The following is a 24,552-nucleotide window of genomic DNA, read 5'->3' on the forward strand; positions in this document are numbered from 1 at the left end:
TGCAGCATTATTTCCTACATCCTGAACAACTTTCATCATAATAGGGTTAAGATTTCAAAGCTATGTTGCTAAGCTGAATTTACGTGCCCATTTACACAGCGCAGCACTATGTGGAGGTACCTAGGCTAGCTCCAAGTAAGCTGGCTCATGGATCAGAAACAGCTCAGCCTTATTAGCACAGTAATATGGAATGAGATACCAAAGTCCAGTCCATACTAGAGTGACCATATTGCCATACTAGAGTGACTTCCAGAACCTGAGCCAATGCAGGTTTCGGGGTGCTGTCCCGTGTACATGTACCTCGACTTCATTAGTCTGCTCTAAAGACCTTAGCACTTTGTAGTAACGCTTCCTTCAGATACACTTTGAACACTTACACAATCTTAGCATGAGCTCTGGAACTAGTAACAACAGCCAGAAAGAGCTCCCCGTCCACAGAAGGAAGGTCATCAATGTAAACTGCTTCACCAGTGGCATGCTTAATTCCAGACTGGTGCATAATGGGACGTCCTACGGGATCTTGGGGAGGCTGACCTGGCTCTGTGTCCTGTAAAAAACAAAATCCCCAGTTACAGAAGAATAGCCATGTTGTCCTTATATTAATCAGAAAATCAGATGAAGAAACAACTGTTCATGGTATCCTCTTATGGTTCAATATTAAATACAGATTAGGGTGCAGGCCTTGACTGCTCTTCTGAGGGTTTCTTTAATTTCTTCTCCTAGGGAGTCTTCCAACAGCCTAGCAAAAGTTTGTCTATGTGGATTTTTTCCATAACTATTTACATCACAAAGTGACACAAACAGCGCTGCTTTTCAGAAGGATAGCCTCCTCCTTTACTGATTGGTGTCACGAGGCTGTGATAATTTTCTGAATTATTCTCACTAGCTTCTGCTCTGTATTTTAAGTGTTCAGTGCTATATTTTGAGCTACTTGCAGTGATTCCTAGGATTTATCTTCCTCCTTGAAAGATGCTGTTTACATATTTTCTTCTTAATTTTATTCCCTTGCACTTATCTTTGAATTTAGTGCCTTACCAACCTTATTTTGCTAGGTCTACCTTGCAGTTAACTTAGTTTTGCCAGCTAATTCTGCCACATCAGTTAACTGTTGCTCACTTGCAGATCACTTTTCAGGTTTCTGGGTCAGTGACCACATTAACTTTTTTCTTTTCCATATTTAAAACTAATTATTTGCTCAGATATCAAAACCTTTTTTCTCCTATAGCTTCCAGCACACAAGTGTTCTGGCTAAACACTCCTGCACTGTCCAGCACACTGTCTGCTATTAGCCCAAGGCCAAGAAACAGACATTTTTCACTTGACCTCAAAAAGCTCCTCAAATGGCTGTCCAATTAAAATCATCCCAACTTTTCCATTAATAGAAGACTTTAACTGCCTTGTTTGACCACGTGTTTATCTTTCAGGGTACACATTCTTTTTTTCCTAATTTTAAAAGCTTAGTAACATTCTGAGGAAGAATTCGAGGCATAATATAGAGATTTGAAAATGTTAGATAGAAATTTGAAGGGACAAAGCTGCATTTTTAATCCCTTCTGCGTTTTTAATAATTTGTGTTGCTCAGTGCCAGCTGATCTGAATAACAAAGTGTGTTCATTGCCGTTGTTCAGTCACTTTCTTGTAGCTGGAGGATAAATTGTTGACGGTCACAAAGTACTAGTTCCTTTAATGCTAGCCCCATTTACAAGTATCCAGTCTCTTTCCTTTGAAGATAACTCTAAAGGAAGCTGGGGATAAGAACCTAAACTTAAAATAGTTTATAGCAAAAAGTTATTTAAAGAATATTTGAAATTGAAACAACGGTGTTTCCCTTGATTTCATCTGAATTTTATTCAGGTTTTCATAAACTTGAGATTTTTATTTGTATCTTTATTGAGGATATCAAAATATTAAAAATCCTTCCAGGACATGCTTCCCACTCAGATCTATTCACAAGGGTTAGCATCGGCCAGAGAAAATCCAAGAATTGGTCTCTGCTGCCCTCTACTGCCGAGTTCTCCTTCAACCCTCTTGTTAATTTGCACAGGAATCCATCACAAACTTCCATCTTGATTCCTAAATCTACCGTAAGAGCCAAGAGTCCTCTTAAGGGCTAGGAAGAGTATAAATTAAGATAAGAATACTATAATGATATCTACAGATCTGGACTTTTCGGTCTTTTCAATTTACTTTTAAAATTTTTCTGGTTGGGTTGCACACTCTGATATAGCAAATTTAAGTAGGCTAAAATGGGATTTGTTCTGCTTATTCACCTTCTATGAACTTCTTAGAAGAACTTTTCCAGTATACCCATAAGTCTATTTTCTACAGAAAATATTTTTATAATTTAGATACACATAACATCAAGCACTCAAATGTTTTATTGAGGCCTGGTGCCCTCAATCCTTTGGAAAATTTGTATCTGAGCTTCAAAGCAAGGGTTTCCCTTGAACCATGACTTTTTACAAAAGGTCTTATAAAGCATAAAACTATCTTAGAATAACATCACTTGCCTGGTATATTTGGATGCTCTGTGGCATTTTGGTTTGGAAGTCTTGTAGGACACTCCCATATTTCATAGGTATGTCAGGATAGTGGCAAGGATCCTGAAAAAGCATTGAATTACTATTAAAACTCACATTCCAACTTAAAAAGCTAACAACCAAAATTACCAAACACAAGCTCGTCTTGTAGAAAATTCCTCCAAGTCTTCCACCAGTTAGAAAGACTCTAAAATAAGAATTTTAAAATAATGTAGAGTTATGAAGTTTACTAAATAATCTTTAAAAATAGATCGCATTCAGCAAATACGCTGAAGTAAGCAACCTAAAACAGTGATAGTTAGAAGAGCTCTGTTCTGCAGTTTGACCAAAACTGGCCCAGAATCTCTCCTGGTAATGGGAATTCAGAGGAAAAAGCTTGAGGTAACAAACAAGAGAAAGGCAAAAAAGATATTTTTCCTCAGGGGAATAGATTTGGGTCAAAAATAAGTAAGTCACAGCTAGAAAGTATTGGGCCAGTGAACTTTAGAGAGTCCTCCCCTCCCAGTCAACAACTCATACCAGAAGGATGGTTGGTTTAACACACAAAGTTGCTTTCCAAAGTCTTTATTTGTATCCTGGCTATTGACGATTTCAACAACAGAGAGGCTGTATATGACCTCATGCCCGTTTTCCTTGAGCCTGGGAGATCAGTACTGATAAACTGTTGCATTAACATCACTTTTTTTTTTTTTTTTTTTCACTTCAGCCTACTATCAAAGGTAAAGATGTTTGGGCACCTAAAAGTTAAATTGGCATCTAACCCTCTATCAGTCTCACTGCGAGTTAGGTGCTTACACTCTTCTGTGGATCTGCACCCTAAAGACAACACTAGACGTACAGCAAAGCACATTCTACAAATTGCTACCATCAACAGATAGCAAAAAAATTCTACATTTGCTTGCACAAAAACAAACATAGAGAACTCATTTACCATTGTCTTCAAAGACTGCAATACTTCCAGGAAAAATCTATAGAAGAAACTGACTATCAGAGTTTTTTTATAGTTTACTGTCCCACCACAGGCTAAGCCTGGAAGAGCAATTTCTTCAAGGACTAGTCTGCAAGCTTCATCCAGCATCTGCTCATTCCAGGATCTGTCAGGAAAAACAACACGTATGTAAACAAACTAGGACTGAAGATCAGAAAAACTACATTAATACCTTTGTACCACATACATAACCCTGTTCACAATAAAGGCAAAATACTAATTTTAATGATGGCTTGCAATTTTGAAAACAGCGTGGGTCAAAGTTGCTCACAGAACTAATGTCACTTAGGTGAACAGCATTGAGTGGTATGATAACTTTCCATCCCATACACACTATTAAAGCTGACTCAATACTCTTATGGATTATTACTAGTCCCCAAATACTGTCCTATATTTAAAATAAAATGAATAATGATACTGATGCAAACTGGAGATGCTTTCAAGGGATCTGATTAGTACTAGATAACTGCTTCATATTTTCTGTAAAGGCTGTTTTCTTGAAGTATCTCAACACAGTCAGTTTTCCATAGTTACATAGCCTTGGATATCAAAATACAAACGTGTTAGAAGAAATTTAAGCACCCAAAGAAGCAACAAATAATGAGTACCTCAACTAGTGAAACAGTCCAGTGGGACTCAGTGTAGAGAAAGGGTTTTATACTGCTTGACTTAACTGCAAATTTAATCTCCCAGACATTAGAAAGAGATGGCAAAATGGGAGGGAATGTCAGGGAAAGCATCTGAGATTATTAGGATCCTGTAGATGAAAGGATACTGAAAATGCTAAGGCCTGACTTGCACTCCTAAGGTTCTTGAGCACATCTGAAATTCTCACTCCTTCTATCTATTAAAGCCAAACTGAAGGACTCAAGAACAACAGTGGTAAAGGATTGTCAAACCTAGGGGATCTAGCAACATTTCCCAACGCTTGGGCCCAGGTGCACAATTGATCATGTAGGTACCTCATCCACCTATCTCACTGCTCATGTCCTCGCACCTCATTGCCTAATTCACACCGGAGTTGCACCCATGTGCCTTCATGTCTTTTGGAAGGAAAACTCAAGTTACAGGCTGGAAGGAAGCCCCAGGGTATTGCACTAGGTCTGGATGATCAGAGGTCCAAGGTTCCCAAATTTAAATGCAATTCCAAAGGCAAAGAAACTTGCTAAATCAAACACTGACTGAAAAGAAAGCGAATCAGCCCAAAATCTAGGAAAGACATTTGGTCCCAGCCATCTCCCTGGAAAAAGGACGGTTTAAAGATTTTTTTTGGAATCCTTTACTTTTTGTTATTTCTTAATAAAGTGGATAACTGCACTAAGGAGCATGTACACAGTCCAGGTCATTCACTCAAACCCTCTGCGTGCTCTGTGAGTGGCTAGACTCTTACTAGCGCAGCCCTGTGTTCTAGGAGTTGTTTAAGAATGAATTCAGTCTTGCCTCCTATCTAGTTACCAGGTAAAATTCCCTTGAAATCAAAGGATTCTTTACAGATCTTTTTTTGCTACATTTTACGACAGACTAACGTATTTAGGGCCTAACCCAAACTCCATTTAACTTAACAGAAATGTTCCCACCGGCCATATTTATCTTAAAATAATTTTCATCAGAGACTCATTTTCATTTGTGATCAGACTCAACTGAGCTCTAATATGTAGGAAACATAACTCCAGCGCATTACCTAGCTCCCAGCATTGTCACAATATAAACAAAAGCATTAATATTATTAAGACTCAAGTATTCTGAAAAACATTTTCATGGAAGTAGTAACCTAACAATTGAGCCACACCAAGTAATTATACAGTGACAACCTTACTAGTATAGGATAAACACCAAAACAATGTGAGATTCCTCAAAATCTAACCCAGAACATAGTCACTTGCTGTGTAGGAAAAATGGTTGCCATGAATTTCCATCTTACCCTTTATTTTCTAGTGCTTAAACTAGGTTCTTATTTTCTCCTAATCTGCCCACTATGTATGAGAAAGACTCCCAGGCAGAATATGTAAAGGCACTGGCTTATTCACATCCCTTCCTATCATCTACCTAAGCTGTGATATAGAGGAAAAGCTGCAATCCGGTAAGAGCAGTCTGGGTGGTACATTCCAACTGCCACTACCAGTTGGCTGATAATGCTGAACTGAACTAGACTTATCATCCTCTATTTATCTCCCTCAGCAGCAGAGGAGATTCAAGTTAGGTAACTATCACCTCAGGTCAGATCAAAATCCTCAAACCCAGTAAGCAAAGGAGGCGCAAGCCACGTCCTCTTGCTGAGGAGTCATTCCTAAGTGTTCTTGTCACTGCCTCCTTCGATAATAATCAAGTAGCACCCCCTTTGTATGTCTATTTATAGCCACCGGGGTCAGAGATGACATATCAGCAACACATGGGGACCCCAGACAAGAAAGAATTGGCACAAGGTGAGATTTTCCGTGAGGTCTGCACCGATTTCAAAATGTAACAGTCTTGAACTGTTATCGTTCAGGCTTGACCAAATCATTCACTTATATGAATGTGGCATATATGGCATCAGCTAGGCACGTGAAATCTGTGTACTTTCATGCTCCAAGAGAGTACATCCTATCTCTATCTCTCAATATTGCAAGCCAAAATCCATTTACCTAGAGATGTGGAGAAGGCAGAAAAATTGATACTGTACCTTCCAATAAGTGCCTGACAGGTTTGTTTTGCACAGATTGTGGTTGAGGCACTACCTCCATAGAAAATGCTTAAATCTTTTATTATGTCTGTGCCTTCTTCAAAAAGAACTCTCATCCCAGCATTGATTATTGGGAGAGCATTTTCCCGTCGTGGTGCTTGTCGGAATGCAGACACATACTCGCCCTGAGCAAGATCAGACAGAAATGGAAAACCCACACATATATAAGTATCTGAAAGTAGAACTTATTATTGCAGCATATGAAGTAAGAGAATAAAAAAAAAAAGGAGTGCACAAATTCCACTTCCTAAACAATCCCTAAATATTCAACCATTCACTTTCTCCTATCGACCTTTCAGTGGTTTTGTCTTCCCTGATTTTCTAGCAGCCCTGACTTGATCTTCCATCATTCACACAGTTCAGATGACTTAGACCTTCTCATAGATAGCTGGAAGACAGGCATTTTGTGCAGGGGAGGAGGACAGTAGAGTTGCACTTAGAACAGGATCAAAGCTCACAGGCTTCAAAGTATTGCCAAACTTCAGTTCTCCAATGATATGGCCCAGAATTCTCTTATAAGATACCATATCCATTCTTGCAAACACAGTACCACTGTAAGACTATTATTCAGTTCAGTAACATTTATGCAAACATCACAAACATGTTAATCATCTTATCTCTTTTCAGCCAAAATCCTCAAGAGATGACAGGGCTTTACCCAATCAATGCCAATTATATCACAGGTGGGCAGCCAGCTCGGGTGAGGACTATGGCAGGTTGTCCAAGACCCCCTTCTGTAATGAGTTCCCAATAGTTATTGCCCTCATCACTTTGGGGTAATCTTTTATCTGAATACTTCTCTTCACCAACAACCTGCTGAATTGTGTTTTTTGGCTTGAACTGGGAGATAGTATAGCATTGGGAGGATCAAGTTCAATTCAGAAAGTGAGCAATAACAGTGTTACTTTAAACATAGGGATTATGCTCCCTCCACCGCCCCATTCTTTATTTAATAGTGTCTAACTTTGCACAAACAAATTAGAAACTTACCTTCCTAGAATGGGGGATATAGACAGAGACCAAGATCTCTTCTGGCATAATGGTACTGTTACCAGCTCCATCTGCAAAAATATCACTCAAAGGAATCTGTCGCTTTCTTCCTAAAAACAACAACAACAAAACAACTTAGGAAACTTTTGTACAGTGCTAAGTGTGCAATTCACATACATCAGTCATATTTTAATTGGCAAGGAATACCTGCAGTCTTCATGGTAAAATAATGACCTCAGACTTTAAATATCATCTCATCAGCGGTATGCTCTAGAAATGAAAGTGTCTTCTGTAGCATCAAAAGACCACAGCCCTAAGAAAGGGCCTAGGGAATGATCCCCATTCCATAACTGTCCCTTCTGATGCTGCTGCACTGATCCCTCCCCCTGCCCCTGTCAATCTGCTCCCAATCTCTGCAGGTGCTGTCATCACCGCCTTTCCTGATAAGGCATAGGGAGTGAGGAAGAAGACTGGGAGAGAACTGTTGGAAAAAAAGTAAGCTGAATTTTTTTTTTTTTGGCCTGAGACTCTGAACAGCTCTTGGAGCCCTGAAGGGAACAAATGCTACTGCCTTTTTCTCTCTCTTTTTGGTGGATTATTCTGAAAGTGACTAAGACTCATCATTCAATGAGATATAAGATTAAAGTTGGCATTTTCAAATGGAAAGAGGACAAAATTCTGAGAGGTATCTAAAACCTTAAGAGCCTTCTGCACACTTATCCTTTGGTTTAATACTATAAGGGGGGTTGCCAATATCACTACATCAGTTAAGCCGGCAGGCCTTCCCAGTGAAAATGCAGCATATATTTCAACTCATGTAACTGATTCTGGCAATTAAACAAGCTCTGTTGGCTAAAGGGGTTTCGTTCATGTGACCGCAACTTTACTAGTAGCACAACTATGTCAGTTAGAACTGTGATCTTGCAAAAACAGCAGCACAAACCTCACATTGTACACAGATGGAAAGCAACAATGAATGATTCATCAGTACAGAATTTAACCTTGTGTGTTTATCAGATGAAGTCAAAGTGTTATCTTTTACTAATCTTCTGTGCACTTAGTACTTCGCATATGCTGAACAGCGGATACAATGCTTTTTAAAAGAATTGATTTCTTATTGCTAGACAGTATTTATCTTGTGATAGCCCTGACCTAGTCCCAAGACCTCCTATAAACAGGCAATCTCTGCATCATTTGTAAATGGTTCAGATATTGAAACACTCGTTTCACATTCAAGGGATGTGATACTTCAGCAGCGGCTGCTTTAAAGTAAGATTTCTTTTTCGTGTTATATGGGATGATGACATTGTAACCTATTCATCCTAGAATATCATTTAGCATTAAAATTGCATCGCTAAAATACTAGTGTGACTAGTGTGCAAAACTTTAGTAAAAGAATTTTTTTGGCTGAAGTGTGAATCTCAAAAGTAACACTGATAAAAAGAACAGCACTGCAGTTTCTGAATTTTTGCCTTTGTAATTCCAAACACTTCGTTTACATGTAAAAAAGTTAGTGTCCAATCCCACCTATAAGCTTGCCAGTATCTGGGAGGATACGTTTTCTTTTACACTATGGTCTACGATAAATACTAAGAACTAATAGTGTTTCTGAAATCTCCTTTTCTTACGTCATTGTCTACCATTTGGTAAAGAAATATGTTAAAGACTTCTGAAGAGGCCTAAAATCCACATCCACCTGTAAGGATCTCCCAGGTTAACAGAAAGAGATTATCAGCAAGCGCTCCTATTCATTACCCTAATAAGTAGGCATGTTATTGGAGTCACTAAGAAGATGTAAATGTTTACATTGTCACTTGTCAGAAGGACATCCTGACAGATATTCCACCTTTCATTGCCAAACTATGCAGGAAAAAAAAAAAATCACAGAAACAATACAGCATAACCATTTGTGCTTCCGGTCCAAGAAATCCTGGCTCAGACACAACCCTGTAAAGAACATGTATTTCAGGGTGCTGAGTGGTGTATTACATGGCCTGAAATAGCAACATGTGTTCTGTCTCGTTCAAGGGCAAAAAGGGCATAAGCCACCTGGGAAGGAAAGCGTGCAGTTGCAGGCCACCAGATTCTGTTTACAACTGTAATCACAAGCCATGCGTACCAAAATTTTCACCACAGTAAGGTAGAGCACAAGGAATTGAGCTAGTAGAGGGGAGTATAAACAGTGATGGAAGGAAAATGAGGATTCACGGGGAGGGCATGGAAAAAGGAGCTGGACTAGTAGCTCTCGCTTTGGAAGCATCTGGGAGGAAGGAGAAGCAGGTGATCTTGTCAAGGCCAGAAGGTAATTTTAAAACAAGGGCAAAGCATCAACTACAGAAAAATACTGGGGATAGGAGATGGTATGTGGCTTCTCCAGCTGTGAGGGTTTATGAGTGCTTTTAGTAATTCACCGCCTATAGAAGTACATGTGATTTGACTAGTCTGAATGCTTATCTTCAATGTGAGACTTTTTGACATGTTCTTAGTATGCACATTCCTTCTCTTGCAGATGCGATCTTACATGTGGGTGGGAAGAGAGTTCCTCAACAAACATTCACAGTTGTAGGTTCAACCTCTCCCCCCATACAATATAATCCTGCTCCTCTGGCACAAATAGAAAGACCAGATTTGTCTTCTTACCTCTTGACACCAGATGGAGTATACAATTGCCAGCTGCCAGAATGGGATTCAAGTCTGAGGTAGATTTTCTACTTACAATGTTTCCACCTAATGACTTGAAAAAAAAAAAGAAAAGAAATTTCTCAAATTTCTCCATCATCATCATCATTTTTACGTTAAGTGTTAACATACCATGAAGATTACACGTAAGATTACACAAAACAAAAGCTCAAAAAAGATGTACTGACAAAAAATTCATAGCTAAAAACAGAATTAAAAATGAATGGAAGTTTTACATGTGGTCAGGAACAATTTCACATAGTTTGGTTCACTCATGCAAATGTTATTGCAAGTAACACAGAGCATACAGCAACGTTTCTTATCTGTTCTCCACCCAGAGTTCTTAACTGCTGCAACACAGCACGGAAAATCTTTGTCTTCTCCTCCAGAAACTCCGAGATTGCATTTGTCAGGATGTCTTTCACTAGAGTGAGGCTGCAGGCCGCTCCTAGAGTTAATCCTGTAACCAAAATGTTAAAAAAGTATAACGTGAGCATTATTTTACTTGCTAGGTTTTAAACCACGTCCAGATCGTAGAGCCGGAACTACTCATGTGCAGCATGGGCAGGTATAAAGTGAAGAGCCTTTGCATTTTAAAGGGACAGTGATCTTTTAATTCAGGAGATTGAGGGTGAAGTTTCATGAAATGTCTAAATTGAGCTAATGGCTCACTTCCAGTAAAAGGGAACTTCCTTTCCTGCTGTCAGCTGCTCATTTCCACTGCTTCCCTTGCACCAGCTTTGACTGAATCGCCTTTGGGTGAAGCCTAACCTGAGCACTTAATCAATTTCAAAATGTTTTCAACACTTTGGTACTTCCTGTTTTTAATCATGATTTTCATCACAATTTGATCTTGCTTTGCACAGTGTACATTTTAGTTATTTTCATAAAGAATAGGTAGGCACTCTCTGCAACAGAATAGTCCTAACACTATAAATATGGTATTCTTCCACCCACTAAAATCTATAGCTGTCTGCATTTAGTTGAGCAATTATACATTTTTGTATTTGTTCAGATTATATTTTTAATATTTATGTTATAAAATGGCAAAGGGTGCACTTCTGTTCAAAATTATTAACTGTTTTAATCATGAGTTGTGTAAATGTTGAGTGGACACTGGGATACAGTCAAAATACAAATTAAAAATATATAATTAAAAATAGTTTTTATTAATCAAGTCAAATTATGCTAAAGTTTGTATTTTGAAGTTTATCAAAATATGTTTTGCATTTAAATCTGCTTAAATAGAGGTAATTTTATCTCTGGCTGGCAAACTAAACTGCTTATCTCTCATTTTAGAACTTGTAAGTCTCATCCTCTCATAACTGGATTTTACTGATAAATTAAAAGAAGCAGTAAACATTATCCCTGCTTCTCTCAACTCCCAATCATTTCTCAGCTAAGAAAAAAAATAGTCATTGAGCTGAACTAGCTGGCTGAACCGAAACGAAAAAGATACTCTAAATGCAATGACAGAACTGTCAAATGCACTTTACCACGTCAAAAAAAAAATGGATTCGGGCATATAATAAGAAATTTTCATTTAGGGCTTGAATTCTTTAACACTTCGGCAGTAAGCATGCACAACTTCATTTATATTCATCTAATTTAGACTACTATAGTAAGTTTAAATCTATCTAGAGTTGTTACTTCTAATTTCAATCAAATTTACCTCAAAATTAAAAACTGATTCAACTTAAATTTTAAAAATTCTCTATATTGATCTTAAATATATAAATTGAGGCGAAAAGTGTGAATCTACAATAAATAATACTGTCATTGCTGAGAACTAGGTTAGTTAATGTATATTAGCTATTCCAGTTTAACCACAGCCCACAGCCTTTTTTCCCTAATGTGGGCAAGCCTGCAATGTTGCTAACTATGGGTCTATCTATGCTACATAATACAGCATGGTACAGGGATCTAAAAGCAAATGCTGCGTGGCTTAGCACCAGAAGCAGTGTTGTCAGGATAATTATCCTTGCAGTAATATGGCTAACAGGACCCAGAAGGGTATTCCTGGTCAGTACTGTACTGTAAATCTCTGTATCACGCACTAGGACCACTAGTGGCCACAGTCACCTTGATCCAGGAATGAACCAAGCATGCTTAGGCATGACTAGAGAGCCAAAGTCATTGCACAGCAATTCACACCTGCAGTACTACAGAACGGATCAGGTATTCCTTACTGCAGAGGAATCTCGCATGTCTGAACAAAGTACAGCCTACTAACCATCATCCGTGCGTTGTACCAAGTTCAGCTCCGGAACCCTTGCTGGAGCAATAACAATTGGATGCAGTACTCCTTTGAATTTCATCTCAGGTCCTATTAAATAGAAAGACACTTATATAAAAGAAAAAAATCACTACTTTTCCATAATGGCATTTTTAACAGTGGAGCTTAAGCTTAGGGATAGAAAACCACGAGTAAGTGTAGCTCTTCTACTCCCATGCTCACTGAAGCTATGGCAACCGGAGCCATTCTGATTGTACATACCCACGTTGGTGTTCCCAACCACAAGAGGTGCTTTGGGGTGGGCAGCTTTCAGATCCAGTAATTCATCTAAGCTTACAGGAGAAATCCATGTCATTCTCTCCCCATGGAAAACCAGAGTTCTTTTTGCTTGATTTTCAGCCATCCTCTGATGGGGAAATACAGCAGATTTAAATATTTAGACATATAGCGAGGTGGAGGCATCTAATAGACCTCACACTCAACTGGAGATCAAGAAAAGGCCTTAAACAATGGCAGTTCTATTTAATCCTTCAAAATAGGATAGAAATGGTACTGCTGGGCTGGCCTTTTACACAATGATGAAATTTACACTTCATGGATGAAACATCTTCAAATCATTCCAATAGGCTGGTAAACACAATTGATAATAAACATCCCCCAAACAAAAAGTGTAGGATAAGATCCTATACCTGCTGAAATTAATGGAAAAAAATTAAAAAATACCTAGGGAGGGCTTTATACAATTAGTCTGCTTGGAGGTCACCAGTGACATTGGCAGCAGCATCCCTTCATAGATTAAGTACACACGAGGATGCATCTGGCTGTTCTGTTCATTGACCCCTTGCAAATAGTTTGTGAACTAGTGGTGGTACAAATACCACAGTCGGGAACTCCTGCACCTCCAGTTTTCAACTTTTCTCTGTAAGCAGACAGCTAGTTATAGAGAAGTTTTGTTTTGAGATCCATACCTTGACAATAATGCAATGCAAACAGCCTTTAGCCTTTCCAAAGCAAATACTGTTGTCTATAATTAAGGATGCCTGACACTTTCCATTCCAGTACCCTTATTTCAGCCACTTACCTCTTTATCACACTTTAATCACTGGGGCTAAATGCTCCCCAGCCTCAGACCCAGTCTGGTCTGAGGCTGACATTTTGAGAGAAAAGTTCAGCAAAACTATTATGCCACAAAATGGGGAAAATACATTGTTTTGCCAATGCTATAAAGTGTTCGCCATCCAGTTTGCTGAGAAGCATTAGAATCTTCAAGTGCTGCATTGATAACCCACTTCAGGTTACTTCTCTGTCTTCTCATCTAGAGCTCAACTCTGTGACTTCATTTCCCCAATACGATTATCTTTTATAAGTGATTATTCAAAGAACCCACTGCAAAAAATGAGTATAATTTTGGATTGATATAAAGATGTTACAACACTTCTTCTTATGAACCAGTGATAAGCAGGACATCAGAATGAATCCTGTACCAGGGACCACTGTTAAGGAAAAGGTAAAGTTGAAAAATAGTCTAAAAGCAATACAAATTACCATTAGTTCTGGAGGAAATATAAGCTCCTGGGTAGGGTCTAGAGGCTGAAATCCATCTGTTGAAAAGAGTCTGGTGCAAACCTTAAAAAAGGCAGAAAACAAATAAAGAACAATAATTTTTTCTGCATCCTTAATTCCATACAAAAAGAAACAATTGTAAGGGTCCCACTGAAGTCATTAGAAAACTAATAATTCAGCTAGTCTTTGGATTTGGTGCTAAACTACCATGCATCACTTGGAGCTGCTGAAGTGAGGGAAGCGCTCATCACAGTTTCTCAAAGCTCACTGCTAATAGAAGTGAGAGTGTACAGGCAAGAGTGTACAGGCAAGTAACTGAAAGACTAACTACAAGCTTCCTATAGTCCCGCTATAAAGTAGTAGCCCACTTCATTCCAACCTACTGTACTCAAAAGGCAGAGAAGTAGATTAAGATATCATTGAATGAAAACTGAGAACAAAGTCAAATGTTCACATGGATAACATAAAAAAAAAAGATCATGATTGATTTTAGGAGTATTTCATTCTTTGGACTCAAGCCAGCAGCGAGCTTCCTAAGAAATCATCATCGATTACATTCAGATCATCACTGATCATTGATTTTAGATAGCTCCACATATGTCCTGATTTCTCAGTAATGCACTGATCATAATCTAAGAATATTAATATTCCTGAATTTGAAGAATTGCTCGAGACTTAGGTCTGCACATCCAAACTACCTTCTACCAACTATCGTCTACATGATCTCTTCCTCGTACAAATATATACAAACAATCCTTAGATTTTAGGAATATCTTCAAGTTCCTTACAAAAAATACAACAATGTCTGATTAAAAAAAAAAAAAAAAAAGGGTAAAATTATGGAATAAGGTGAACCAGGTGAAGGATAAAAATGGCAGCATATACTGCATTTATTTTAATCACAAGAAATAAACAATGCAATATTCTTTCTGTTGTGCAAGTTTTATTTCTAAATAGGAGAGTGAATATACTTAAAATCTCACCTTCTCTCCGTTGTCAAATAAATCATCTTTTTGATCCAAGCAACACTTTCCATTTGCTTTACTTTGACAGCAAATTGATTCCTAAAATAGGCATATTCCATTAGCAAAATACTTCCCAGAACAGCAGTAAGTTAAAGTCCACTTAAGCCAGTAACAGTCTGTCTGTATATTTCAATGAAGTTCTGGATGAATCTTAATAATAAGCTAAGTTGGAAGGATTTGTGTGTTAAAGGAGTGATATTCAAAAAATATCTTAAAATCTTATCATGTTAAAGTCCTTAATGCAAAATGCTGCATACAATGTGTACTATATGAAAGGCAGTTGACCTTGAGGGAGTACACACAGGACAGTCTGAATTGTTTGTTTTACTCACAATTCACTCTACCATTTCTTCCACTGCAGGTCTGATACATAGTGTTACATAATAAAGAACATAAATCCAAATTCTGCTTTTATTTATGCCAGTACTGACCCACAATAAAGCATATGAAATTATTCCAGGTTACTCTTTGTAATCCAATTTCATTCGCATCAATCACAGTTTTTCCTACATGGTAGGCCATTAAACACCTTTTTTGAGTTACAGGGACAGAAAACTTACATCTCTTAACAGAGGGAAGATAAGACCTTAATATAAAATGATGATGGTCTGGAGATATATGGATACTGCATTTTACAGTAAGCCATTGCTCTTCATGCACCTGTTTCCACAGGAAAAACATTAGCTCATAAATATATGATGAGTACTTATAGGCATGATCAAGTATTCCTATCATTACTACTCCTTACCTCACAAAAGGTTTTACAGGCATCTAGGATTGGTCTATACCCAGTACATCGGCACAAGTTCCCTGAAAAAAGGAGCAAGAAAAAGCTTTGTTCTTGTACTTTGTCCAAAGTACGTGGATTTTAAATATCATGTCCTTCCAGAAAGCTTCTCTTTTTGAAGCTTAAGGAGAAGTGTTAGCTCTCTGAAAGACAGTAAAGATCAGAGTGTCACAAGACTTAACATCCAGCAAGTCCCGAGGAAAAAAAAAAATTGTTTCAAAGAGGGTGCTGAAATACTTGAGAGCTGGATTAGAGGGAATACTGACTATCGACCAGCATATAGGAGATACAACATTGCAGAAGATTCCTCACCCACTCAAAACGTTTTTCTCCTTCCATTTTATTTTTAACAGTATGGGAGGATAGCATTATACCGCCACCTAGTTCATCTCACAGGAACAGGAAATGTCTTTGGCTCCTCTGTGATTCAAGTATACAACAAATGACAGAAGCTATTTTTCCTGCAATAAACATTCACATTTGCCCTTAGTGAAGAGGGTCTACACGACTCTCTCCCTTATTTGACTGTTTTATTCCTATCACAAAAGGGCTCTCCTATGAGGCTTATGACATTCCCTACTCCAGATGTGATGGGATTTCAGACCGAGATATTCAGATGCAGCTACTTCTCCAATATGCCACAATTTTTTGCACATCTGACATTTCAAAAGATGTATATGGGGATGTATTGAACATGTGTCCCTGCAACAGTTCACAGTTCCCTGCTTCATTTTCCAAGAGTGATAGGGAATACAAGGTTTGTATCCAGTACCAAAACCAGCTCTGTGGGGAAGCACAATTTAAATGTATGCATATATGTATTCAACCAGACTGGCAGGCACATAGACAGAGTATCAGAAGGAAGAAATGGCTTAAGGACATACCTACAAATTAAAAGTGGCAATATTTACCAGCCAGGGCTGCAGTTATCTGCTCCAAAGTGGGTTCTGGGTGGTTCCTTAGCAAAGTGTATATGGACATCACCATTCCAGGGGTGCAGAAACCACATTGGGAGCCATGGCACTTGGCAAGCCTCTCCTGAAATTAACCACCACAAATAGCCCTCATTCCAGTGTACCTCACAGTCCTAAGAAACCCACTCAGATATGGGAAAAGTAATACTAAGTGCTGTCTTCATAGCAATTCAGACTTTTAAAGTAAGCCAATCTCAGATACAAATAATTATTTTGGGTGTAATGCCAAAGCACATCTTATTAGGGAAGCTAATTACCCTTCGGGGGACTTTCATGTTTTTTTGCATCTATACTAAAATGTCAGCTAAGGGTCACTGTCCAGACACATCATTTCTCCAAATGGAGCACTACACTCCCAACAGTTCTTATACATGAATTATTTGATCAGGCTGTCAATACTAAAGCAAGACATATAATGAGCCATGTTTCATCCATCCTGATCAACTATATCTTTATCTTTTGTTATTCGGGGATCATAATCAGCATATGAAATCCCAGTGCCCTTAAAGCACTGCCGCTCAATGCAGTCCACATGGAGGAAGAAATCAGTAATGCTATTACATAACGACACTGTGTTCTCACCTGAACTGGATGAAGCCTGGTTTTTGTACTTCCAACACCTTCCACTGTGGTGACTGCTGCACCATACAAGGAGCAAATGGGAAGCAGACAGGCATTTGCTGAATAATGTCTTTGGAATATAAAGGACAATCAGGGAGCTTAAAGAGAGTGGAATATTATTCTGTGGTAAATCAAGACATAGTTTTCACTTACAAAGCAGTCATTACTATAATTTGGAATAAGACCACAATAAGCTTTATTGAGGGATTGCATGCTAGCAATGTGCCTTGTCCCCAGTATAAGAACTGCATCTATGAGGAAATAATATTGACAGTTCTGGAGAGTTTATATCTTCCTTAATACTTTTGTCTCTTCCAATTGCCCTCTAATCTCTTTTGCCCATGAGCAACCTTTGTGAGTGTGCTTTGGAGGAGGAAGAAGGGGACGAGAGGGTTGGTGTAGTCCTTTGCAGGAAGTAAAGGAGAATTAGTGCTGATAATTTGGAATCTGAATCTCTGATCCAAAGGAAATTCTCACGTAAAAAAAAAAAAATAAATAAATAGGGACAACATATCAAAATGAAAATTTTGAAAAGCTTTTCATCATTAACAATAAAATGTTTTGATTTACTGTGATTGAAATGTTTCTTTTCAACAGTGTCATGCTGATTCAACTTTTATAATAACTCTAAATATTTGTATTTGCTTTGCATTCCAATGTAATGCAATTGTCAGAAGAACACTTTGACTTTTTCCCCACCTAAAAAAGGACTCAACTGACAATGACATGTTCTGATTGAACAGTTTGATGAACTTTTTTTTTTGGATGGAAATTCAAAAGCGAAAAAATTACAAGTTTTTCACAGAGCACCACATTAGCCAACACTGACCTCAAGAGATGGAGGGCTGTTGAAATTCTGCTACATAAACAGTAACTGACACATTGCAGTAAGAAAGTATCAGCTCTTGATAAAGTGTTGCTGTCCTGTGAAAACTCACAGCAAGAAGCTAAAGATCTACAGCAGAGAGACTGAAAGACTGTTGCGAGGAGCAGAGATCAGCTCCAGAACCAAGTCTCCGGGCTGACAGAAACAAATTTCCTAGGAACCAGAGAGGATGATGCAGATTTGCTGCAACCCAGAAAGCCACTGAGGTGGCTGAAACCAAGCCTGCAAGATCAGAGGGAGGGGGAGAGAATTGTTTATTACCCATTTTACTTCTATTTTGTCTTAAATAACCTCTTGGGCATTTCCTCAACTTAAAAATAAATGATTATACTTTTTAGCTTGATGAAACTCATTTTGTGAGTTTCAAAGTCCTTCTGGGTTCTTTTGGGGGTGTTCAGAATTAAATTAAAAGGTCTAAGTTGATCCAGCTGAAACCTCTGGCTGCCCCATGTTCCTGTCAGTCACATGCGAGAACTGCAGGTATGAGCTAATTTCCACTGGGCAATATGAAGTGTGTCAAATGAATACCTCTTGAAGAGAAAGGCCCTCACAGGAGTGGTTAGTATATATGAGAAAATTACAAATTTGAGTATGACATTTCAGCAAATTCATAACATGGCTGAACGAACAGTATTTTACATAGTGTTCTCTTTTGGTTTAAAGTGACCCTACCTTTGCATTCTTTTACTATTAAGTACACATTTTACAGTTTTGTTTTTACACTTTTTATCTGGGAATGGTATCTACGGTCATAAAATTCAGTGTAGAGTTTTCCAAATTTTCTGTTAAGGATACTGTATCTTCTTGGAAGCTGCTTCATAAGTTGATATCATCACCGTGCAAGCACCACAGCCACCTCCTCCACAGCCATATTTAGTTCCTGTAAGATGGACTGAAAGTGCTGCCGTTAAGGGGAAAAATAAAAAAAAAAAAAAAAAAGGCTTCAGTTTTGGCCTTCATTCCGTCAAAGCTCGAGGACCACTTTTTTCCTGAATTTTTTGAACATATAATTGGTTAGGTGCAATAACATATATATCAGACTCCTTTCTATGTCAAATTAAAAATTTTCAGTTAAAAGAATATCGAAGCTAAGGAATGATGTGACCAAAATCCTGTTCTCATCAAGGAAATAGAAAAAACTTGATTCTGACTTCCTCTGAGGAAGAGGAGTAAGTTGAGACAGAAACAGGCAGTGAAAAATAATTTTCAAAGTGAAAATATGAAAGGTAGAAACACGTAATGGGCAAAATAGTTACATATTTGAACTTCCAGTGGGACGCTAAAGCCAATATCCCAGTTTTTCCCATAAGTGACGTTGGAAAATTAAGGCTCATCTATGGTCAGGACATTAACCTTGCATCTCAGCTGAAAGATCACTCTTCTAGGAGCACAGCACTTGCTTCCATGAATCTGCAGCATTGGTCAATCTGAGGTTAGTTTACCGACCTAGTTTAACTAGGTTAGTTTTCTGATGGTCTGAGTGGAATTAGTACACAGAAAGGTCTGAGGAACTCCAAGACTGGCACAAGGTAAGGAAAGAGAGTCCTCCGCCAGGAGCAGGGAATGATGGAAGGAATGATGGTCTCTTTTCACACGACATCATCAAAAGAAAAGTGTTTGTCACTTTTGGGGTTAAAATTCTTCACTTTCAGAAAGGCTTTGAGAAGGAGTGTGTTGCCTTTGGGTCTTATCTCTACTACTTTTTCTGATTATAGAGCACTTCCACAGACACTCTACTCTGTCAGATAAAACAAATACATTTTAAGATGTAGTTTCTTTCCTTCTATTTATTTGCTGTTTCACAGTTGCCCTTCCAGTTATTAATACTAGCCTAATGCACCAATTCCTATAGCATTTACCCTCCCCAAGAAGATGCTTAGGTAAGTATTATATTGCACCTTGCGGTTATAAAATACAGTACTGGAAGATGTTCAAGCTCCTCAGGGTCACTCAGGCAAACATTTCACACCACAAAGAGTTTGGCAACATCAGCATAAGATACTCCTGTCCTGTCTTTGTTCCCTGCCACTCATTTTTGTCTCTTTTCCGGAGTCAGCTATCCCCCTAGCTATGTTAGCTTAACTATATTTGGAGGCTTATTAAGAGGAGGATCAGTTCCTCAGTCTGGCTAACAGAGTGGTTTCAGAAAGAGCTCTGCAGAAACCTCTGAGGCGATGGCACACCATCATACAGACACAACCAGCAGAGGGCAGGAATACTTTAAGCTGTCATTTAAACTGCACGGTACAACCGCTAACTAGGCTCCTGAAAGACAAGTTAATGTTACATTCATTTTAAAAGCATAATGATACATAACTTATAATGATACAAAAAGATTAAATGATTTTTCAAGGTGCCAGCAAGTCAAAGAAAGAAGTGGATCAGAGGAAGTGGTGTAAAATTTGGATCAACCCAGAAAGCCACTGAGTCATAGACTGAAACCAAGCTAGGAGGAAACAAACCTACCTGCAAAGACACAACAGGCAGGGTGAGAGCTGTAGTTCTCACAATTTCTGTTCTGTCTCACCTAATTAATTTTTAATTTTCCTCTAATTTAAAAACTTATTTTTTCATATTTATTTACTATTAAAAGCTGGTTTCTGAGTTTGTAAACCTGTTTGGAGTGCTTATCACAAGAAAAAGGCAGATTACCTCAAAACTCCAGCAGACTCTGGGTCTCATGCCAAGGTATCTCCCCTTTCCTGTGAAAGGCTGTGTGAGAGACTTTCACAAAACTCGGAGACTCCTACTCTTATCAAATTTTATTCATACTGGCCAAAACATTCTTAAGGTTCTTTTGTAGGGGAGGAACAGATACACAGACACGCACATACAGATAGCGCCTGATCACTCTTGTTTGTTTAGGAAACTAGGCTAAAAATTCAGTAGCTCACTGAAGAGATTTCACTTAGGAAGGATACCTAATCTAATACAGTTGTTTTATCTTCTTAAGGAAGTCACAACTTCTTTAACTAGGTAAATTACTTTTTAGTTATCTTTTAAGAGATCTTTGCTTGAATGAAGCTTTCATGTGAGTGACATAAAGGAACAAACAAGGAAAGGATACGTCTCTTCCGCAGATAAGACAACAGCATTTGTTCAGGATCAGCATTTTTCTCTATTATCTGCAGTAAGAAAGGAAACTCAAGCTTTAACCAAGACAGCAAGACTTTTCATTCAGGGCACAGACTACCCTACAGATTACCATAAACTCAGAAGAAAATCCTCCTCCTCCTCCTCCCCCTTCCATCCCCACCCCGGTTCCCTCTCATAGAACTACTCTAAGTGCCAAAGACCAGAGAGTTTGGCCTCCTTCTAGAAATTCCTTCCTCAATAGATATGCTTCCAGAAAGAAAGTGCCAAGACAGCTTGCAACTACTAACATGACTTTTCACCGAGTAGTTGTTTTTGAAGGAATTTATCTTGAACTACACTAGAAAAAAAAATACAACAAGACTTCACTGCAATAAAGAGCATAAAGAATTAATGATTTGCAGACTTTAGAGACACTTTGACCTACTGGGATGAACATTACAGGAAGGCTGTAAAGGACAGCAGCAGGGATCACTTTTCTTCTGGATTTATATTAACTTTCACTTGCCTTAATAGACAGACTATACTAACAGAGCAAGAAACGCCTACATTCTTGTTTGATTAGATGATTTCATATTCTGTTGTTCAAAATCAGCTAATCCTTCCAGTTGCATTGAATTCATAATAAACAGTTTAATTCCTCTCTTGCAGTATCATCTTTATGTTGGCCAGTAGCCCAGAGTTCAGCACTCGAGCCTTACTGACTTTAAGATGTGCCTCTGAAAATCTCTTCTCTGATACCATCAAAGATGAGAAACCAGACATCTGAGAATGAGAAACTAGTTTGCTCATCAGCTAAATGTGATACCCAGTTGAAAGCCCGTTCTAAACTTTCACTTTGACGTGCTTTTTCCCCAAGCCCAGAAGAGCTAGCTAAAAAGGGATGTTGTAAGCACCTTCATCCTCCCTCTGCTACTTTCACTTTTCAAAATGTACTTAAAGTGGGTGGGCAAGAATTAGCAAACTAAGGTAACACTACAAGACTGATTCTGCTGCTTACTTAGAAGGAAGCAGAAAAGGAAGGAATGCTCATGGACTCTTCATGTGAGAATTTGAATATACTCCCATGTCTGAGGAAACCATATGCTATCTGTGCCCACACACTCCTTGGGACTACTTCTGGAACAGCAGCTCCCCTTTCTCCACACATCTTCCCTAGGACACTTACCTTCCTTCCATTCACATAGAAAACCAGCTCCTCAGCCCCCGCTGCCCCCTGAAGAGACATTGGGAGCTGCAGCTGACCCAGTCCCAGGCCCGGAACCGACACGGACAGGAAATGCCAAGCCACTGAGCAGCTGGCGCTGCGCACAGTGAGGCCCTGGGGCCGGGGCGGCTCAGCCACAACGCAGCAGGGAGAAGAGTGGCTGGAGAGCACAGAGGGCGCTGCACACACCCACAGCGGGCACTGCTGCCTCCCTTGGTTAACTCCTCCATTACTGCACGCGTTTGCAGTTCCTCGGGCACCTACCATGAAGCGACATTTTCAGAAGCAGAAATGCAGTGCAGGGAGCTGACACTGGTCCACAACATTCAGGACAGGAAGTTCTCTGGATTTTCCTCATGAGTACCTGCAATCTTTGTTTTAAATCAACTTCTGCAGTGATTTCAGGAAAAATTCAAATGCAGACTCAGGAATACTTTATCCTTATTAATTCAAACGTGCTGGTGTTATTTATAAAAAGAGTTCTTAACTGGGAGAGATGAAAGAGGCCATAAGATAATCAGATTTCAACTGGATGATGTTTTGTTTTATTAAGAATGTAGGTAATGTGTCAGAAAGGACCTAAATTTTGAATTTAAGGAGTCCACTTGAAGAGTATATCCATTAGGCAGTAGCAAGACTCTGCTCTTGTGAACTAAAGGGAGAATGGCTGAAACAGCAGCCCAATTAGTTTTATCTGAACTGTTCAGGGTCCTTCAGCATTGCAATATATATGCATACTGCTTTGAGTTGAGGACAGATAATTAGATATTGTTCAGAGAGAGATGAGTCTTGTATATTTATCTTTATTAAACAGAATCTTTTCTACTTCAATAGGGCAAAATTCCTCTAGAAAATCCAGCTACTTCAGACTGATGCCAGAGAGAGAGCAGAGTAATTTTGAGAAAGGAAAGGGTCCTCATTCCTCTGTGACAAAAAAACTATCTATCACTAGTAGTTATGTGGACATCTTTTATAGAACACTTTAAAATTATGTTTCATTGTAGTAAAATGATGTTTAGTACTATTTTGGCTCAGTTCTGCATTTCAGTTTCTGCAGAATAGATGGGAACAGGTGAACTTTTTACTGCATTTCTCCTTTAGAAGAGAGAAAGGAAGCATCAGTCATGAAATCTATGTTCAGAGGACATAATGGGCTTGAATATCTCCTCCTGTATTTTCATATTAATGTATTCTAAACTGGATGCTTTAGAGCACCTTGTATGTGGCAAACACTGAATCTTTACAACCATTCCTATGGTGATCTTATTTTCTTTTATGCGTAGTTTTTACTGATCCTCTGGACATTCTGATTCATGAAGTATAGTTTTCACCTATTAACATTACAACAATTTTGAAAATTACCTTTTGAATCTCATACAAAATAAAGAATTTGATGAAGTCTTGGTATTAAATGCAATACAAAATGTATTAGCCTATATACACAACAAAAGACTGTTAAATAATTTAACCTCTTTGTAATCAGACCACCTCAAACACTTGTAAATGTATATACTACGCCTTAACAGTTTGTATTTATTATTGTACTGTAATCGTGCAGTTTTGTTATATTTATTTATTTGAATTGTTAACTTGTTGGATTTGCTAGATTCATCCTCCTAAACAGTCCCAAAGAAATTAAAGCTCACATAAAGGAAATTGTGTTTGCACAAACCAGTTAATTATTTTTACCAAACAATTACTTTAGCCCTAACAAAAGGCAGACTCCCTCAAATTCAGAATCCCAGACAACCAGAAATAAGGTGGAGAGCGAACATCATGTCATAGTGAGGAACAGATCAAAAAACCCTTCTAGAAGGCCATTCATGTTAATGAATGTACACATTCATTAATCAATATACACAGCATATATAACCACACAATAAACTTAGAGTATTATTTTATATTGATTAGCCTAACACAGCTAGCATTGATGCCACAGTAACATCAAATTATTATTTTACTTAACCTCACATTGATATTCTAAATCAAAATAACTAGGGTCTCATGGAATTTTTTTTAAGTATCAATTTTGTTTTTCCTTTTTTCTTTTAGTCAAAGTACACTTCAGTCCTAACCAGCTGGCACACCGTAATGTAGAGGTCAAAATAACGTTTCAATCCTAGTAAGTGGTATTTAACAACATTTACCACCTTGCTTCACAGTTAGCAAAATGAAGTGTTACCTATGCCAAAAGTAAATCATTCATTTCCTCCATATCCACCAAAGCAATTTTAATTTACC

At 38.3% G+C, this 24,552-nt stretch overlaps 1 protein-coding gene across 3 annotated transcripts in view; it reads right to left on the reverse strand.

Moving 5' to 3' along the window:
• The window catches only part of AOX1 (aldehyde oxidase 1), a 46,758-nt gene extending 23,122 nt beyond the window's left edge, over nucleotides 1-23,636 (reverse strand). The window contains exons 1-17 of one of the 3 annotated variants that reach the window (XM_068948191.1): nucleotides 22,576-23,636; nucleotides 21,079-21,136; nucleotides 18,807-18,903; nucleotides 17,087-17,195; nucleotides 16,442-16,568; nucleotides 15,492-15,553; nucleotides 14,702-14,782; nucleotides 13,701-13,781; nucleotides 12,417-12,561; nucleotides 12,153-12,245; nucleotides 10,228-10,379; nucleotides 9,881-9,974; nucleotides 7,241-7,350; nucleotides 6,191-6,375; nucleotides 3,472-3,634; nucleotides 2,511-2,603; nucleotides 378-547 (exon numbers count right to left, since the gene is read on the reverse strand). In XM_068948191.1, the coding sequence (XP_068804292.1) occupies nucleotides 378-547; nucleotides 2,511-2,603; nucleotides 3,472-3,634; nucleotides 6,191-6,375; nucleotides 7,241-7,350; nucleotides 9,881-9,974; nucleotides 10,228-10,379; nucleotides 12,153-12,245; nucleotides 12,417-12,561; nucleotides 13,701-13,781; nucleotides 14,702-14,782; nucleotides 15,492-15,553; nucleotides 16,442-16,568; nucleotides 17,087-17,195; nucleotides 18,807-18,903; nucleotides 21,079-21,136; nucleotides 22,576-22,578 (1,823 nt within the window). In that variant the 5' untranslated portion in view covers nucleotides 22,579-23,636. Of the gene's footprint in view, nucleotides 1-377; nucleotides 548-2,510; nucleotides 2,604-3,471; nucleotides 3,635-6,190; nucleotides 6,376-7,240; nucleotides 7,351-9,880; nucleotides 9,975-10,227; nucleotides 10,380-12,152; nucleotides 12,246-12,416; nucleotides 12,562-13,700; nucleotides 13,782-14,701; nucleotides 14,783-15,491; nucleotides 15,554-16,441; nucleotides 16,569-17,086; nucleotides 17,196-17,954; nucleotides 18,111-18,806; nucleotides 18,904-21,078; nucleotides 21,137-22,272; nucleotides 22,512-22,575 lie in introns of those variants that run through there. The other 2 variants (XM_009684282.2, XM_068948192.1) reach the window with 2 other exon arrangements.
• Nucleotides 23,637-24,552: the final 916 nt, after the last annotated feature.

The sequence above is a fragment of the Struthio camelus genome, chromosome 6, assembly GCF_040807025.1.
Source record: "Struthio camelus isolate bStrCam1 chromosome 6, bStrCam1.hap1, whole genome shotgun sequence".
Lineage (NCBI taxonomy): Eukaryota > Metazoa > Chordata > Aves > Struthioniformes > Struthionidae > Struthio > Struthio camelus.